Raw genomic sequence first — 20336 nt, 5'->3', positions numbered from 1 at the left:
GATGAGTGGATAAAAAAAGCTGTGATACATTTACACCATGGAATACTATGCAGCAGTAAAAAAAAAAAAAAAAAGGAAGGATCTACCCTTTGAGACAGCATGGAGGGACCTGGAGAGTATTATACTAAGTGAAATAAGCCAGTCAGAGAAAAACAAGTATCACATGACCTCACTCATATTTGGAATCTAATAAACAAAATAAACTGATGAGCAAAATAGATCCAGAACATAGAAGTATGGAACAGACTGGAATCTCAGAGAGAAGGTGGGAGAGGGTGGGTGGGAAATCAACCAAAGAACTTGTATGCATACATGTATAACCCATGGACACAGACAATAGGGTGGTAAAGGCCCTGGGGAGGGGGGGTGGGAGGGTTAGAAGAAGAGGTCATTGGGGGTAAAAGGGGGACATATGTAATATTTTAAACAATAAATTTTTTTTTTAAGTTTGGGTTCTTTTTTTAGGCAAGTAGTTTTTACTTTGACCTTGTAGTAGTGAAGTATTATTGTGATTACAGCTCAAATTGATGGAAATCCTGGTCTACAGGCCATATGGGAAGATGAAAAGCAACGGCGAAGAAATAGAAATGAAACTTCTCAAATTAGCCAGACTGAATCACAAGGTATTAACCAAATAGTACTCTAATGATTTTTTTAAACAAGATAGTTTTATGGAAAAGGTTAAGCCTTGAGTTTACCTTGACCTTAAATATTACTTTTCAAATTACTTTTAAATTTTCTATATATTTTTTCTATTGTCTTTGCTCTGAACCAGTAATTCTTTACCTCCAAAGTGTCACTTGTCTCTTTTCCAGTAAGAAATTGACAGCTTTGTTGTCATTGATTTTCACCATACTTTGTTCTCCTGTTTCACGTTTTTGTTCCTTTTTCATTATCTAATATGTTCTAACCTGTATTTCCAAATAAGTTATAGAATACTCATAGAAGCTCATGTGAATCCTAACTTAGAAACACTGTGTTTGAGACATTAAGCATTGAAAATGTACCATGAAATATAGCCCCCAAATTATTTCTGGATATATCATATACTCTCGCACTTCGATCATTTTCTACAGTTTTAAAGAAAACACTCGTTTTATTATTAAACCCTGCTACTTCAGAAAATAATTTGAGGGGGCTTAAATAAATGTCATGGACACAATAAAAATATTAAAATAAAGGTAAAAGAATAAAAGACATAATTCACAAGGCAAATATATTTGCAATTTAGTAGTAAGCCTACTAGTATATTGAAGTCTAATTAAAATTTCAAAATTTTAGTGTCTTGGACACTAAAAATATTTGATAAATTTTGAGTGCCTTTTATGCTTTTTAAAGTAGAAGTTTATTTTATGAGGAGAAAATTTCTAGGTTCAGAGTCTATGATACTGAACAGTGTGTTGTAGAGAACAGTGTGTTGGATTTAAGTTATAATTATAGAACTTAATCTTGAACTGACTTTAAGTGATTAATTATATTCAGTAACAACAATTTTTCTTTTGTTTGTTTTTATAGTAGAACTACTTTTAGGTGGTATGATATGTGTCAAGAGAAGGATAGGACATTGCTATTTTAAAAGCTATTTTAAGAGAAAAGAAAATATTTCATTCACTTGCTATCTACATTTTTTAATGCACTTTTAAAATTCAAAGATCGCAGGTTTGTGCCAGCCACAGAAAGTGAAAAAAAATTTCAGAAGAGACTTCAGGAAATTCTCAAACAGAATGATTTCTCTGTGTAAGTGGTTATTTTTTACAGATCTCAGAGCTATTTTATTGCTTTCTTATCTAGTTTATTATAAAGGATGTGTTTTAATTAAGCAGAAGGTTATCAGGATCTGTGGACTACAACGACGGATCCCAGGAGTTCTCTGCTGAGTTAACATTGCACTCTGAGGTCCTTTCTCCTGAAATTCTTCAATGTACACCAGCTAATATGGTAGAAGTCCACAAAGACACAGAGTTGAGCAAAGGTGAGGTTTTCTTTTCAGGTGTACAGAAAATACCCTCCCAGACATCTAAATATCTAGTTCTGAGGTATTAAGATTTAGTTGAGTTTGCTAAGTGTTTCTTTTTTCCCCTAAGAAATAAATATCATTGATATTGCAAAAACCTCTCTCCTATTCCTTTACTTTTCCTTCATCTCTAGAGGCAAGCACTATTCTGAAGTTGGTGCACACTGTTACCATGTATGATTTTATAGTTTCTTATATACAGGTGGGGCAAAAGTAGGTTTACAGTTGTGAGTATGTGAAACAGTTTATTCTTGTATTATATTTATTAATTATTGTATTTTTCATACAAACAAATGTAAACCTACTTTTGCCCCTACCAAGTATGTATGCCCACAACATACTATTATTTTAGGTTTTGAGTTTTAGGTAAATGATATCCTACTTGTCATAGATTAAACAACTTGCTTTTTTTATTCATCATATTTTTAACTTAATCGAGGTATAATTTATATGGCACAAAATTCACTCATTTTAAATTTATAATGCAATGATTTATCCTAAATTTACAGAGTTCTGCAAATACCTCCATAATTCAGTTTTAGAACATTTTCTTCACCTCAAACTATTCCTTTTTCATTTGTAGTCACAGCTGTTCCTACCTCCAATCCTAATTAACCACTGATCTACTTTCTTGTCTCTAAGATTTGCCTTTTCTAGACATATATAAATGAAATACAGTGTGCAATCTTTTGAATCTTGCTGCTTTCACTTAACATTTCCAGGTTCATCCATATTGCATCTATCATTATTTTTCTGGCTGAATAGTATTGCATTGTATAGATATCCCATATTTTGTTAATACATTCACCAGTTGATAGACATTTGAGTTGTTTTTACTTTTTGCTCTTAAGAATAATGCTGCTAGGAACATTTGTGTATAAGATTTTGTGTGAATATATATTATTTATTTATTTATTTATTTATTTATTTATTTATTTAGTAGATACCAAGGAGTGGAATTGCTGGGTCATTTAGTAAATTTGTATTTAATTTTTTCAGTAAACTGCCAAAACTGTCTCCCAAGTGACTACAGTGTTTTACATTCCCACCAGCAGTGACCCTACATCTTCACTAATAACACTTGGCTGTTATCTGTCTTTTTTATATAGTCATCCTAGTGTGTGTGAAATTGCATCTCATTGTGGTTTTAATTACCATTTCCCTCATTACTAATGATGTTGAGTATTTTTATGTCAGTATTATAACTTTAAATCTACCTGTTCATACATGTTTCTAGTTTATTCATTTTAGCTGCTGATTAGTGCTCCTTTGTAAGAGTAAACAAGTTTATCTGTTTCTCTACAACTATTAGATGGCTTTCACTTTTGCACTGTTAATAACAGTGTTTTGTCTTGTGGCTATGTGCAAGAGTTTCTCCACAAAAGATATGTGGAAGTGTGATTTGCCAGGCCTTAAAGTGTATGTATTATATATACTATTGTGTTCTAATAGGGTTTCTGTAATGCAGTTAGCTTATACATGATTGGGAAATAAGAGAATAATGAAAGTTTTACTTAGAAGTTGCATTGTTTCGTATGCAGCTTATCAAGGCATGGGGATCCAGACTAGCAGCCTTCAGCATAAAAGGAAAAACCCTTTTTTCACTGCTACATTGGAAGCAGGGGCTTTTGTATTGATATACATCAAGAGCAGGTCTTCCCTTATTTGGCTTCAAAATTGTCTTGTCTACTCTACATCTTTTTAAAAAGCTCTTCCATGTTAATTTTAGGGTCAAATTATTTTGTTTTTGGGAAGAACCCTTTTGAGATTTTATTAGGAATTTATTGAATTTATAGACTAATTTAGTAATATTTTTTTTATTTTTCAATTACAGTTGACATTCAGTATTATTTTATACTAGAGGCCCAGTGCATGAATTTTTTGGAATAGTTTGAGCAGGATAAGTGCTAATTCTTCTTTGAATGTTTGGTAATGTTTACCTGTGAAGCCATCCTGTCTAGGATTTTTATTTATTGGGAGCTTTTTTATTACTGCTTCAGTTTCATTGGTTGATATAGGAGCATTTTAAATCTTTCTATATATCAAATCATTTCATCCTTGAGCATGCTATATTTTTCATTTTATTTGGTCATTTTTCATGTCTTTCAATAAAGTTTTGAATTTTTTGTGAAATTATTTTATATTTTTTGTTAGATACATTCCAGGTGTCTTATAATTATTTCAATTGTAAGTTTTATCTTTCAAATTTTTTATTTTCTAATTGCTGCTATTTAGGAGCTTCACTGATGTTTGTATATCATCGTATATCCAGCAGTTTTTATTAGTGCTAATAGTTTGTCTTTTCCACTGAATTTTTTGTGTATAGATTCATCATCTGCAAATAACAATTTTATTACTTCTTTTCCCGTCCTCATGCAGTGTAAACTTATTTAAAAATTTGAAGTGTTAGTGATATATCTTAAATAGTAACATAATAAAATGTAATAAAAGCCACAAAAATATACCAATGACATGGAGTATTTAAAAACCCTTGATTCTGTGCATTACTAAATACTTACAATCGCTTTAGTCTTTTTTTTTTTTAAATATTTTTTTGTTGACTTCAGAGAGGAAGAGAGAGGGAGAGACAGATAGAAACATCAATGATGAGAGGGAATCATTGATTGGCTGCATCCTGCACGCCCCCCACTGTGGATCGAGCCTGCAACCTGGGCATATGCCCTGACCAGGAATCGAACAGGTGACCTCTTGGTTCCTGGGTCGACACTCAACCACTGAGCTACACCCGGCTGGGCTCTTTAGTCTTTTCAATTCTACCTAATTTGTGTATATATAGTTATATTACTATGATAAAAGTCATTGCACATTGAAATATTCAAAGAGAAAAAAATATCAAGCAATTATAAAAGAGCTAACTAGAAACAATTCTATTTTACGCTTCTAGTATTCAGACTTTAACATATGATTTTTATAGAAAGTCTAATGTACAGAGGGAATAAACACTTTTATGAATAAAGGTAAAATCTTAAAATTTAGTTGAAGGGAGAGATAGAGAATAAAAGAATATAGTAGTAGAGGTAAAAATGATTATATAATTAGGCAGTTGCTTTAATGTTTATATATTTTTGTCATCTCAAGGTCACACTATACATAAAGTAGAAGAAGCGCTTATTAATGAAGAAGCAATTTTGAACCTCATGGAAAATAGCCAGGCTTTTCAGCCTTTGTCCCAAAGACTGAGTGAGACACCAGTTTTCTGTAAGTAACAATTCTACCATAAATTTTCAGTATTTTAAATAAATGAAAGTGCATATGTGAAGAGGTTTTTTTTTTCTTTGATTTGAAGAGGTTAATGTTGCATGTTCAATAAATCCTTACTCTACTTAGTATAAAAATGAAACTTCATTGAATGAAGTAGCTTTGTTTTTGTTTTCTACACAGCTTTTTCTAAACAACTGTAAAAGAAAATAGTAATCTTTTTAAAAATTTCACTTTAGTTAAAGGAAAATGATATTGCTTTAGGGGAGAAATGGCTTATTTTTAATTAAAATTCTCCAATGTTAAGTATATTAATAAATTATCATAATTGAGTCTTTCTTGGTGAATATCAGAAATTTTCCTGGACAGTTCCTTTTAAGTGATTAATTTTTGGTCAGTGTGGGATATAATGACAGTTATTTCTGAGTGTCTTTGCATCTCCTTAAATGCCATTTGCTAGATTTCATTTCAGTAATTTAGTCTAAATTACTGACATCCTTTTCAGAAATTTATTTAAAATGTTATTGCAAAAAAGGAGATATCATTGAACTTCATGCCTCTTGTTTTGCTTGGTGTAGTGATTTTATGTTTCTTTCCTTGCTTACTTTCTTTTTTTTTTTTAAAATATATATTTTTTATTAATTTCAGAGCAGAAGGGAGAGGAAGAGGGAGAGAGAGAGAAACATCTATGATGAGAGAAAATCATTGGTTGGCTGCTTCCTGCATGCCCCACAGGGAATTGAGCCTGCAACCCAGGCATGTGCCTTGACCAGGAATCGAACAGTGACCTGGTTCATAGGTCAACACTCAATCATTGAGTCACAGTGGCAGGGCTACTTCTGTTTTTTTTATTCTTATTGTATCAAATGAGATATGGCATCAGATGCATCATACCTCTCTACAATGCCCTGTTTCTTTTACCTACAGTTTCTTTTTTGTTCCCTTCCTATTGAATTTATTGGGGTGATACTAGTTGACAAAATTATACAGGTTTCAGGTGCACAATTCCACATCATCTGCACATTGTATTGTGTATTCATCACCCCATGTCAAGTCTCCTTTCTTTACCATTAACCCCTCCTATACCCTCCTCCAACTCCTACTACACCTTTCTCCACCTCTCCCTGGGAATCACCACACAGTTGTCCGTGTCCATGCCTGCTCTCAGAGTCTATCTCTATTTTGCTTCATTTTCATTTGAATGGAACATGAATTGAGTAGGGATAATACCAAAATTATTATGCATAGTCATACTTCAAGAACATTTTAGACAGGAGTAAGAAAATATTTTAAATGAATGGCATATGCAGAAAGAAATCCAAAGAACAAAGTAAAATATTAAATTGACGTTCATACTCTAAAATGTTTTATTTTTCCATCTGAATATATATATTCAGATATATATATCCCTAAATTACATTCTAGATATAAAAAAATAAACAGTTAAAAGAGAGGAACTTAGAGAAAAGTTAAGAAATTGAAAAAGAGAGGGAGGGAGGAATATCCTTCTTTTATCACAGTATCTATAATAATAAAAGTGTAATATGCTAATTAGACCTGACAGCTGAATTACCTTCCGGACATCCTTCTGGACGACCTTCCGGATGAAGCCAGGGCTGCGAGGGCCGAGGCAAGCTGCCGCGGCTGCGAGGACTGAGCCCCTTGCACAAACTTCGTGCATCGGGCCTCTAGTACAAATATAATGTATCATCAGCAGATATGTCACTTGCCTAAATTTGCAAAAATGCATTTTCAATGTTTGTCAAAGATCTGAGAGTCAGCCTGGCTGGTGTCACTCAGTGGTTAGAGTGTTGGCCTGTGCACTGAAGGGTCATGGGTTTGATTCCCAATCAAGGGCATATACTTGGGTGCAGGTTTGATTCCCTGGCCCCGGTCTGGGTGCACGCAGGAGGCAACCAATTGATGTTTCTCTCTCTCCTTCCCGTCCTCACTCCCTCCCCCTCCCTCTCTTTCCTCTCTCTCTTCCACTCTATCCTCAGGTGAGGAATAACTAATTAACTAACTAAATAAATAAATAAGATCTGAGAGTCAAATATCTATAATTCATTTTCTAATACTCATTTTTTTCAAGTATGAGACAGGAAAAATAAAACACTGCAGTTATAGATTTAAAGAAATGGATTTTTGCCAAAATGGCTCTTATAAACAAATACCTTCATTTTTCCCCTTATATCTGGTAGCATGACAGAATAAATTTCTTTTAATGTCTACAAAGAAAACCTGAAACTTGGTATTTTAGTAAATGAGGAACGCATTATCTCATTTTACTGAGAATAAGATTGTGTACTAGATTAGAACAAATCTTCATGATCTTTTTTTAAATAATAGTTTTTATTGAGATATAATTCGCATTGTCATAAAATTCACCTCTGTACAGATCAGTGATATTCATGGCGTATGCAATTACTACCACTATCTAATGTCAGGACACTTTTATCACCCCAGAGAGAAATCCCATATCCATTAACAGTCGATCCCCATTCTTCCTTCCTCTCAGCCCCTGGCAACCACTAATCTGTTTTCTCTTGATTAACCTATTTGGGGCATTTCATGTAAATGGAATCATATAACCTTTTGTTTCTGGCTTCGTTCACTTGGCATGATGTTTTCAAGGTTCATCCATGTTATAGCATGTATTCCTTTTTCCGGCTGAATAATATTTCATCAATGGGTATGCCATATTTCATGTATCCACTCTACAGATTATGGATATGGGGTTGTCTTTACTTTTTTTTGGCCTATAATGAACAATGATGCTATAATTATTCATGTATAGGTTTTTGTGTGGGTATACATTTTCAGTTCTCTTGGGTATATACCTAGGAGTGAAATTGCTGGATCATATGGTAACCCTTTGTTTAACATTTTGAGCAACTGCCAAATTTTTTTCCAAAGCAGCTACACCATTTTACATTCTGACCAATAATGTATGAAGGTTCCAGTTTCTTCACATATTTATCAACACTTTTTATTACCTGTCTTTGATTTTACAACCTTAATGCATATGAAGTAATATTTCATTGTTGACTTGAAGGTGTTTCAAGTAATCTTATTAACCACTTTTAAAGCTTTCTTGCGTTATTCGACTAACTACAGGTTTCATTTGACTATCTTATGAGCTAAGTAAAGCTTAAGTAAGGGATAAAGGTATTCATATATTGTTTTTAAGGTACTTCCTTAGCATTAATTTATATATTTTATATTTATTTTGAACACTGTGACAATATTGGTTTGATGTTCCTCAAGGTTAATTGTGCAGCAAAAGCTTGGGCAGCTTGTTAAAATGCAAATTCCTGGGTCCTACTTCATAAATTCTGATTAACGTACACCCAAAACTAATACAAAATAATATTGAATATAAACTGTAATTTCAAAAATATTTTAAAATATTAAAAAAAGAAATTCTGACTTAGTACATATGGGATGGGTCTGGAATTTTCTTTTTAATAAGGACACAGTCATTCTAGTGCAGATGGTCCAAGGATCTTTTATTTTGTTGTTGTTTTATAATTGTTCTGAATTGTTGAATTATTAAGAAAACTTAAGTTATTTGTTGCTGATACTTTACTTGTTTTATAGTGGACAGCAGTCCTGATGAGGCTTTGGTACATCTTCTTGCTGGTTTGGAAAATGATGGATATCAGGGGGAAAGAAATCGGAAGCCACCGCCATGTCTTTCCCTTGGAAACACTAAAAACCCCCAAAATAGTGATGATGAAGAAAATGAACCACAGATTGAAAAAGAAGAAATGGAGCTTAGTTTGATTATGTCTCAGAGATGGGACAGCAATATTGAAGAACATTGTGCCACAAAAAGGTAACTTTTCTGTTATTTCAGTTACTTTAATATATCATACAGCCTATAGTCATCATGTTTACTTATTTATCTTATAACTGGAAGTTTGTACCTTTTGACCACCTTCCTCCAGTTCTCCCTTTCCCATAAACCTGACTTTTAGAAATCATCTATTTATATACACAGTATTAATATGCCGGTAATTCGTGGGACAAAATAGATGTGCCTCCTTATCCCAGAACTTGAATTTAAAAAATACCTTTGAGAGTTAAACTGTTACGGGGTGGAACAACAGTTATAAAGTCAATCAAGACAAGGAATGGCTTCTGGGTCTGATTAGACTGAAGGAATTAAATATTAAAAATAAGTCTCAGATGCGTACACTGATATTGTTCATTTCTCAAGATAAAAGAATAAGATGGCACTGAGGTTTTCTAAACCAATCTCTTGTGAACTTCATTGGCTTGAGTCTATGCCTGAACTGTATGCTCTTTTTGTAGAAAAAATTAGGCTTCTCAGCCTGAAACGCTGAGTATGTCTCTCCTGTAAACTTCTGCAGGCAATACTAAGATATCTAAAGTCCACGTTTGAAGATTTCACACACACCCCAAAGCCATTACTGAAAGGGGAAAGAGGTTAATCTATATGTTATGTTGACATACATATATATTACATATATTACATTACCTAATATAAAAATAAAATTTTTGATCCCTTTTCCTGGGTATAAATCAGAACTGTCTTTTATATTTTCATAGTATGCTCAGTTCCCTTTGCTGTCACAGTGAAAATTCCCTCAAAGACTCAGCTCCTTGACCTTTTTATTTCTTTTTATTTTTTTATCCTCACCCGAGGATATGTTTATTGATATTTTAGAGAGAGAGGAAGGGAGAGAGAGACAGAAACATTAGTGTGAGAGAAAAACATCCATTGGTTGCTTCCCATACCTGCCCCAGTGTGTAGGACAATGCTCCAACTAACTGAGCCACCTGGCAAGGGCCCCTTTGACTTTTGAAGACCTGATTTTACCTAGTTCAGACAGAATCAGTATTTGATTTCTTGACTGATTTGACCTTCATAGTATCTTAAAATGCCTTTTGGTGACATTACCTAATCATTGTAACTATTCTATACATTTTGCCAATTTTTTTGTGTAAATTTTATAAATCTTTTCATGAAATAACTTGTTGGGAAATGCCTCAGTCACATCACCTTTTTTGGAGCATAGGCCATCCTAAATGATAATAGACAATGCTGTCAAATGGCTTGTTTCTCTGTTCCTTATTTTTGTAATGATAACCACTTTACCCCCCAAGTTCTGAAAGTTTATAACTTCAGTGTCATGTTTGATTTGCCTTCCTTTACATCCTGTTTGTTGTTAAACCCTGAAAGGTAACTCTGTCTCTGTGACTTCTGTTCTATCCTTCCATTCCCCTCCTTCCCAAAGGAATATCCTATTTTAGTCCTTTATTACCATTTATCTGGAATACTGTGATTCAAACTTTTTAACTGGTCTCCTTCTAGTTCTAGTCTCCCATAATAGGGGTGATGATTATGATAATTAAACACTTTGTGGGCATTTATAAAAGAAAGCAGAGAATATCAGTACCTTCCATGAATTCAAGTCATGCTCTACTGTCTTTATATCCTTTTGAAGTATGATTACTTAGGAGAATGTAATTATTGTATTGAGTCTTAATTTCAGGCAGACATTTAACAAAGTCTCACACAGTAACATCCTTGTGGATAAGGAGAGTACATGGCAGCAGTGACTGATTAGGTGGGTTCACAGAATTTGGATTGTTTTGCATTTTCTCAGAAACCACTTAAATACTTTCCGTATGCCAAGTATCATGCTGCATTGGATTGAGATTGTCTTATGTATTGGAGATTGGTAATGCATTAGATGATAGAATATAGATTCAAAAGTATCTTGAAACTAAATAGGTGATGCCTAATAAAGTGTAGAATTATATGGTTTAGATTGAATCACTTAGCTTCACAAATATAGACTAGATAGAACTTTAATTCATTCTGGGCTTAACAATTCTGTGGGAAAGCCATGGATTTTACTTTATGAATAGTACAATAAGTCTGTAGTGTTTTATGATTACCAAAATGGTGAATTTAATTATTGGCTGCCAACTGTACCTATTAGTCTAACAGATTTGGGGTTCTATTATAGAATAATTATAGTATTTTTTGATGTATTTAAGTCTTGCTGTAATAAATTGGATTATTTTTTATATTTTAGCAGAGTTGGTTGACTAATATTTTTATTTGATCTTTTGGCATTTCACTTTTTTCTTATTTCCATTGTTTCTCTCTTTTTTCATTCTTCTCATTGTTTTAGTTTACCTTCAGTGTACCATTAGAATTTCTTCTACAGTTTCTTAGATTATACCTTGTTTAATTTATACTTTTATACCTGTACTAAGTAAATAGATACACATTCAAATATACAGTATAAAATTCTTATAAAGTCACTATCTACTTGTTACCAGTAGTGCCAGCCTAACTATATACAAGAGGCCCGGTGTGCGAATTCATGCACCAGTGGGGTCCCTCAGCCTGGCCTGAGGGATAGAGCCAAAACTGGCTGTCCGACATCCCCCGAGGGGTCCCGGATTGAGAGAGGGCACAGGCCAGGTTGAGGGAACCCACTGGTGCACAGTCCGGGCCGGGGAGGAATGCAGGAGCTTGGCCAGCCAGAGAGGTCCTGCAGGAGGGCTCCAGGGTGTGTCTGGCCCATCTCGTTCAGTCCCAATTGGCCAGATTCCAGCAGTAAGCTAACCTACTAGTCGGAGCATCTGCCCCCTGGTGGTCAGTGCATGTCACAGCAACTGATAGACTGGTTGACTGTCTGGCCCCATTGCACATCATAGCGAGCGGTTTAGCGGCCTTAGCATATCATTAGCATATTGCGCTTTGATTGGTTGAACAGATAACCGGACACAGCATATTAGGCTTTTATTAGCCTATATAATAAAGAGGTGATATGCAAATTGACCATCACACCCTCACAAGATGGCTGCCTACGACCAGGCCAGCAGGGGGGTTAGTGAGGGATGACCAAATGACTGAACAAGCAGGCTGCATGGGGCGACCAGGCCGGCAGGGGGTTTAGTGAGGGACGACCAAACTACTGAACAAGCAGGCTGCATGGGGCAACCAGGTCGGCAGGGCGTTAGTGAGGGACGACCAAACAACTGAACAAGTAGGCTGCGTGGGGCAACCAGGCCAGCAAGGGGGGGGGGGGGGAATTGGGGGTGACCAGGCCGGCAGGGGGATAGTAAGAGGCAACCAGGCCAGGGGGGGTGGGCAGTTAGGAACAACCAGGCCAGCGGGGAGGGGTGCAGTTGGGGGTGACCAGGCCGGCAGGGGGGTCAGTTAGGAGCGACCAGGCCAGCGGGGAGGGGTGCAGCTGGGGGTGACCAGGCCAGCAGGAGGGAAGTTGGGGGCAATTAGGCTGGCAAGGGGGGGCAGTGAGGGGCAACTAGGCTGGTGGAGGGGGCAGTTGGGGTTGACCAGGCAGGTGAGCAATTAGGAGCCAGCGGTCCAGGATTATGAGAGGGATGTCCCCCAAGGGGTCCTGGATTGGAGAGGGTGCAGGCTGGGCTAAGGGGACCTCCTCTCCCGTGCATGAATTTCATGCACCAGGCCCTGGTATAGGATATAAAAGCCTAAGCAACCGAACAGCCGATCACTATGACGCACACTGACCACTAGGAGGCAGACGCTCAACACAGGAGCTGCCCCCTGGTGGTCAGTATGCTCCCACAGCGGGAATGCTGCTCAGCTGACCTTTGGGCGGCATGAGCCTCTCTCACCTCTGCAGCAGCACTACCGAGCAGCGGTGGCGGCAGGCGCAGTGGGGCTGGGATGAGCAGGAACGGCATAGTGCCTGGCCCGGGTCTGGGCTCCACCCCAGCTGCCTGCTGCTTTGCGCACTACTACATCCCCCGAGTGGTCCCAGATTGCGAGAGGGCACAGGCCAGGCTAAGGGACTCCACCAATGCATGAATTCATGAATTCGGCTCTATCCCTCTAGTATAAATATGGTTTATTCTATGATTAACTAATGCTTGGGTGTTCTTTGACTGGACCAATTCTGTGAAAACCATACACAGGTTAACTTTGGGAAAAACAAACCTAAAGATTTAATAAGTGTATATTATAGAGAGATTGAATAATAGAAGTATAGTATCTAGAAAAGGAGTCATTTAATTCTACCCATATACTTGATATTATATTCAGTCATGAGTATATACCATATTTTAAGAATACTAAGAAAGTAAAGGGACAGAAGAGTAAGTAAACTAGAAGGATCTGTGAATACTGTCACTTAAAGAACTGTAGAAAAAATATATATTTAGTTTAATGACACAAGAATTATGGGACAAATGATAAATGCTTTCAAATATTTTAAAGGTTATGTGAAAAAGGCATAGACCTGCTATATATGGCAATAGAGGACAAAAGCAGGAAGAATGTATGGAAGTTACAAATAAAGATTTTGTGTAATATAGGAGGAAAATTACTAACAATTAGAGCCATTAACAGTGGAAAAGATTACCCTGTGAGACAGTAAGCTCCATATACTGAAAAGTAAAAGTTGAGGTATTAAGTCTGTTAAAAATATGGTTTTTGCATGGGATAGAAAGGTGGACCAGATGACCTCTAATAACCCTTTCAGCTCTTAAAAGAATGGTATTAGGACAAATTAGGAAAGGATTAATGGAGACACTGTTCCATGAATAATATGGGATATTTTCAAATTTTTGAGACAATAGAAAGAACAAATTAGGTATGGATAGAAGGAAAGTTTGCCCAACCAGATAGAAGGGAAATAATCAAGCTAGGTTCTAGTGAATAAATTTAAATCTATATGAGATAAAATTTAGAGAGAGTATCCATCTGAATTCCTCAGTAAACCTACTTTATAGCCACTGCTGGATTGACTCAACAACACCTTTACTACTTCCCGGCCCTTCTCTGATCCCAGTTATTTTTTTGTCTTTCAACCTTAACCTTGATACTCCTTTACTCACCTTTTTGTTTGTCTTTTCCAGTTCATAATGTAGTGGTTGTGTATTTATGGAGACTTCTATGTAGTGGTTGTGTATTTATGGATGTCAGATGCCACCCTTTTAGAAATTACTAGGTTCTCTGTCACCTATTATTCTCTCTAATAATAGAATGAGGGAGAGTATAAAGAAGAACATGATGAGATATGTTAATCCAGCATGTTGTAGAATGTTGAATACAGGAATGATGGTGTCGTCTAGCTCATATAAAAGGGATTATAAAATCTGTTTACAATAACTTTTTGTAGGATGTGATACTAAAGCAAAGTAAAGCTGTTTTTCTTTTTAAAGTTAAAAATTTCAAGTCTTTTTTTGTTTCGTTTTACTACTATAGCATCAAATTAGGCAAATTATTTGAGTCTGACGTGCTTTTTTCTAATGGTCATACTCACTAGTGAATCTTAATATTCTCTAGATCACTGTGCCGAAATACCCATAGAAGCTCAACTGAAGAAGATGATTCATCTTCAGAAGAAGAAATGGAATGGAGTAATAACAGTTTGCTTCTAGCCAATCTTTCTATACCTCAGTTAGATGGAACTGCAGATGAAAATAGTGGTGAGAAAACAAGTCTACTATGAGCATTTCCTAGTTTAGGGACTAAAATTACATTTTATTTTAAAATTATAGTTACACTTTCTGTATAGTTGGTTAAGTGAGGCTATAACAATAGTGTTTTGTCCTTCTCCAGAATTTTTTCTTTTGAGAATGGAGATAAATTATTCTCTCTCATTTTTAAGAGGATAACATTTGTTAATCACTGATTTGAAGATTCATAAACTTTATTCAGTTTGTAATGTTAACATTTAAGTAGCATAAGAAACTAAGAAATATGTGCAGCTAATTTGAAGTGATGATGAAAAGAAGCATATTATTTTCTGAAAACTTTTCAAGGTGACAAGTATTTTCCCTTTATTTCTCCAAAAGGCACTGAATAGTAATATAACTTATTTCTGATCAAAGGAACATGAGTTTAAAATAATGACTAATAATCAAATGTAACTAACTTTTGATTACTTAGATTGAGTTATTATCCTAGTAGGAGTAATCTTTTTGTTGAGATAGCCACATTAAACATACAAACTTAACTTCATATAATCTCTTTTATGGTGATAGTATCATGGTATGGGAAAATATTTTAAAAGTTAAGAGTGGAAGTGAAATAAATTCTTTTCCCCTCATTTCAGACAATCCATTGGACAATGAAAATTCTAGAACCCACTCTTCTGTGATTGCAACAAGCAAGCTCTCTGTAAAACCTTCCATCTTTCACAAAGATGCTGCTACATTAGAACCCCCATCTTCTGCTAAGATTACCTTTCCGTGTAAACACACAAGTGCCCTTTCTTCCCATGTTTTGAACAAGGAAGATTTAATTGAAGACTTTTCACAGCCAAACAATACAGAAAAAGGTCTAGATCATTCAGTTGCTTCTTTTACAAATGAAAGCACTTACTCTGTGAAATACCCTGGATCTTTAAGCAGTACTGCCCATTCAGAAAACTCTCAAAAACAAAGTAGTAAGAAAGATATCCTCACAGTATCTTCCTGTGAAAATAGTGTTTTTGATTATGATGAAGATATTCCATCTGTTACAAGACAAGTACCAAGTAGAAAGTATACAAACATTAGAAAAATCGATAAGGATGCCCCTTTTATACATATAAACCGTCACACTAGCGAAAGTACATTGGGCAAAAATTCTTTCAACTTTTCTGATTTAAATCATTCAAAAAATAAATTATCTTCTGAAGGAAATGAAAAGGGAAACAGCACAGCTCTGAACAGTTTATTTCCTTCATCATTAACTGAAAATTGTGAATTGCTATCATGCTCAGGGGAGAATAGAACTATGGTACATTCTCTTGATAGCATTGCTGATGAAAGTGGACTAAATAAACTTAAAATTAGATATGAAGAATTTCAAGAACATAAAACAGAAAAGCCAAATCTCAGCCAGCAAGCAGCACATTACATGTTTTTTCCTAGTGTTGTTCTTTCTAATTGTCTCAGTAGACCACAGAAACTCTCTCCTGTCACATATAAACTACAACCCAGTAATAAACAGTCCCGGTTAAAAATGAATAAAAAGAAACTTGTAGGTCATCAAGAGACTTCTACCAAAACTAGTGAGACTGGATCAACAAAAGATAATTCTATACAAAATAATCCTTGTAATAGTAATTCTGAGAAGAATAATGTATTGGCCAGTGATTTAACTAAAGTCACCCGCGGAGCTTTTGAAAATAAAACACCTACAGACAGTTTTATAGACTGTCACTTTGGAGATGGAACCTTAGAAACTGAGCAGTCCTTTGGATTGTATGGAAATAAATACACCCTTAGAGCCAAACGCAAGGTAAATTATGAGACTGAAGATAGTGAGTCAAGTTTTGTAACACACAACTCAAAAATTAGCCTACCTCATCCCATGGAAATTGGTGAAAGTTTAGATGGAACTCTTAAATCTCGAAAACGAAGAAAAATGTCTAAAAAGCTGCCCCCTGTCATTATAAAGTATATTATTATTAATAGATTTAGAGGGAGAAAAAATATGCTTGTGAAGCTAGGAAAAATAGACTCTAAAGAAAAACAGGTAATATTAACAGAGGAAAAAATGGAACTATATAAAAAGCTTGCACCTTTAAAGGATTTTTGGCCAAAAGTTCCTGACTCCCCTGCGACCAAATATCCCATTTATCCACCAACACCAAAGAAAAGTCACAGAAGAAAAACAAAACATAAATCTGCTAAGAAAAAAACCGGTAAGCAACAAAGGACAAATAGTGAAAATATTAAAAGAACTTTGTCTTTCCGGAAAAAGCGTTCACATGCTATTCTTTCTCCTCCCTCACCATCTTATAATGCTGAAACCGAAGACTGTGACTTAAATTATAGTGATGTTATGTCTAAATTAGGTTTTCTTTCTGAGAGAAGCACAAGTCCCATAAATTCTTCTCCACCTCGGTGCTGGTCTCCCACAGATCCAAGAGCTGAAGAAATTATAGCTGCTGCAGATAAAGAAGCAATGCTTTTTAAGGGTCCTAATGCATATAATAGCAAGACTGTTAATTACAGTATAGAAAAAAATAGTCGAGCAAGAACACAGGTGAAGAAATCAAAAATAAAGCATGTTAATCCCTCAGTAGTTACTAAGAAAAGGAACAAACGAAATCAAACAAATAAAGTAATAGATGATGGGAAAAAGAAGCCGAGAACAAAACAGAAACAAAAAAATGAAAAAGGTACATCGAGAAAGCACATGACACTTAAAGATGAAAAACTAAAATCTCCAACTGGCACTGAAATTACATTTGTGCTGAAACATCAGAATGTATCTGAGACCTCACAGAGTTCTAGTGATTCTCAACTACTTAATAAACAGAAAGATGTATCAGTAATGGGCTCTGCTATAGATCATCCCCTTTCTGCTCCCCAAACCACTGGAATACATGCACAACAGAATTTATCTGGCTGCTTTTCTTCTTTCTTAGAAAGCAAGAAGCCTATAGATTTGCAAACATTCCCCAGTTCTCGAGATGATTTGCATCCTTCAGTTGTTTGTAATTCTTTGGGACCTGGAAACTCAAAAATTAATGTTCAAAGGCCTCATAATCAAAGTGCCATATTTACTCTAAAGGAATCAACTCTGATTCAAAAAAATATATTTGACCTTTCAAACCATTTGTCTCAGGTTGCACAGAATACACAGATATCTTCGGGTATAATGTCTCCAAAGACAGAAGAGAATGCAAATACGCAAAAGAACTATTTGTCATCCTTTGGAAAATTAAATGAATATCGTAATTCCCTAGAGTCAAAGCCAGACCAGGCATATGCCCCTAATTTTTTGCATTGCAAAGATAGTCAGCAGCAGCTTGTGTGCATGGCAGAACAGTCAAAGCACAGCGAAACTTACTCCCCAGGAAATGCAGCATCAGAGGAAAGTCAAATGCCTAATTACTTTGTAACTTCCCTGAGAAGTCCAATCAAACAAATATCATGGGAGCAAAAACAAAGGGGCTTTATTTTAGGTATGTCAAATTTTAAACCTGAAAGGGTAAAACAGAAATCAGAAGCAGTTTCACAAACCAAAGCACTTTCTTCGTGTAAAAGTCAAAATGTGTCAGCACCTTCAGTATTTGGTGAAGGACAGTCCGGACTGGCGGTTCTGAAAGAATTGTTACAGAAAAGACAGCAGAAAGCACAAATTGCAAATATTATGCAAGATCCATTATCTAATAACCATCAGCCAAACAACAATATTTCCGTTCCCCCTGAGCATAACAAAACAACTAAACGAACACGATCAGTAACATCTCCAAGAAAACCTCGAACTCCCAGAAGTACAAAACCTAAAGACAAAATCCCCAAACTTCTCAAAGTAGACGCCATAAATTTGCAAAACTCTGGCCAGTTGGATAACTCCCTGTCGGATGATAGTCCCATCTTTTCTTCGGATCCAGGTTTTGAAAGTTGTTACTCACTTGAAGATAGCTTGTCTCCTGAACATAATTATAATTTTGATATTAATACAATTGGTCAAACTGGATTTTGTAGCTTTTATTCTGGGAGTCAATTTGTCCCTGCTGATCAGAATTTGCCTCAGAAGTTCCTAAGTGATGCAGTTCAGGATCTTTTCCCAGGACAAACTATAGAAAAAGCTGAGTTTTTAAGTCATGATAACAAGAAGTGTGATGAAGACAAGCATCATGCCTCAGACTCATCCTTGTGGATTAGATCTGCTACTCTAAGTCCTGAACTATTTGATAAATCATCCATAGAGAGCAATGAGAATCATCGCCACAACCAGTGGAAAAATAGCTTCCATCCTCTAACAACTCGGTCTAATTCAATAATGGATTCTTTCTGTGTCCAGCAGGCACAGGACTGTCTAAATGAAAAATCCAGATTGAATAGGAGTTCAGTAAGCAAAGAAGTGTTTTTTAGCCTCTCACAGCCTGGCAATTCAGACTGGATTCAAGGTCATACCAGAAAAGAAATGGGACAATCTCTTGACTCGGTCAATGCCTCTTTCACTACAATACTATCCTCCCCTGATGGTGAACTTGTTGATGCAGCCTCTGAGGATTTAGATTTGTATGTGTCAAGAAATAATGATATATTGACACCAACTCCTGATAGTTCACCAAGGTCTGCCAGCTCTCCCTCACAATCTAAAAATGGCAGTTTCACCCCTCGAACTGCTCATATTCTGAAACCACTTATGTCCCCTCCAAGTAGGGAAGAAATTATGGCAACCTTATTGGATCATGACCTTTCAGAAACTATTTACCAGGAACCATTTTGCAGTAATCCTTCTGATGTACCAGAAAAGCCCAGGTAATCAGAATTATATTTTCCCCTTGGGTCTCTGAATAATTACCACGTTTAGAACATTTGGTACCTTACTGCTAGTTTTCTGACTGATACTGTATTTGTAAGTAGTATATCATTAAGAAAACTATTTATAATTTGGACTTGTTAAGAAAATTCACAGAATAGCTGAATGCTTACACCTGGAGAAATTTCTTTAAGCTGATGAGTGTTGGTTTTGGATCTACTATAATTTAACACTGTCTCCATTAAGGATTAGAGATGCAAAGACTGGCTCTCTGTGATATGATGCCACATTAAGAAGGATGTCATAATACTTTAAAAGTATTATTTTTAAAATGGTATTTATTTCTAAAATGGTAAACTCATAATTTTTAAAAGAAGTTTATATTTTAAAGTGTGTGAAAGTGAGCATAGATATATTTTAAGTACTCTTATTTTATATCTCTAAGTGAAGATTAAGTTGTTTCTGTGATATATATACCACCCTCTTGTTGCCAACATCTTTAGTCATATTGTTACTATTGTTAGTTTGTACAGTTATTAAGGGTGCAGGATGGAATTAACACCCCGTTATCTCTTCTTTCTTTTAAGAATCTTTTCAGAGAAGTGATAACAGATATGCATACATGCAGCTAATAGCAAAATAGGCTGGAATCACAATACTGGTTTACTTATAAACTAGTAGTTAAGTTGGTATCCTATACCATCTGTGTCACTGAGGTTGAGCATCCTATATAATAAAAGCTTAATATGCTAAGTGTCTGGTCATCTGGTCGGCCGTTCAACCAATCAAAGCGTAATATGCTAATGATATGCTAAGGCTGCTCAACTGCTCGCTATGACATGCACTGACCACCAG

The 20336-nt window shown here is 35.6% G+C and overlaps 1 protein-coding gene across 1 annotated transcript in view; it reads left to right on the top strand.

Annotated features, from left to right (window-relative positions):
- REV3L (REV3 like, DNA directed polymerase zeta catalytic subunit) overlaps positions 1-20336 on the top strand; it is a 153098-nt gene that overhangs the window by 77218 nt on the left and 55544 nt on the right. The window contains exons 7-13 of the mRNA XM_054721757.1: positions 519-623; positions 1653-1737; positions 1824-1972; positions 5114-5233; positions 8834-9071; positions 14553-14695; positions 15325-19480. Coding sequence (XP_054577732.1) covers positions 519-623; positions 1653-1737; positions 1824-1972; positions 5114-5233; positions 8834-9071; positions 14553-14695; positions 15325-19480 — 4996 coding nt within the window. The remainder of the gene's footprint in view (positions 1-518; positions 624-1652; positions 1738-1823; positions 1973-5113; positions 5234-8833; positions 9072-14552; positions 14696-15324; positions 19481-20336) is intronic.

This window comes from Eptesicus fuscus, chromosome 10, assembly GCF_027574615.1.
Source record: "Eptesicus fuscus isolate TK198812 chromosome 10, DD_ASM_mEF_20220401, whole genome shotgun sequence".
NCBI lineage: Eukaryota > Metazoa > Chordata > Mammalia > Chiroptera > Vespertilionidae > Eptesicus > Eptesicus fuscus.
The sequence above is the reverse complement of the archived record's forward strand: the minus strand, read 5'-3'. Positions and strand labels throughout refer to the sequence as shown.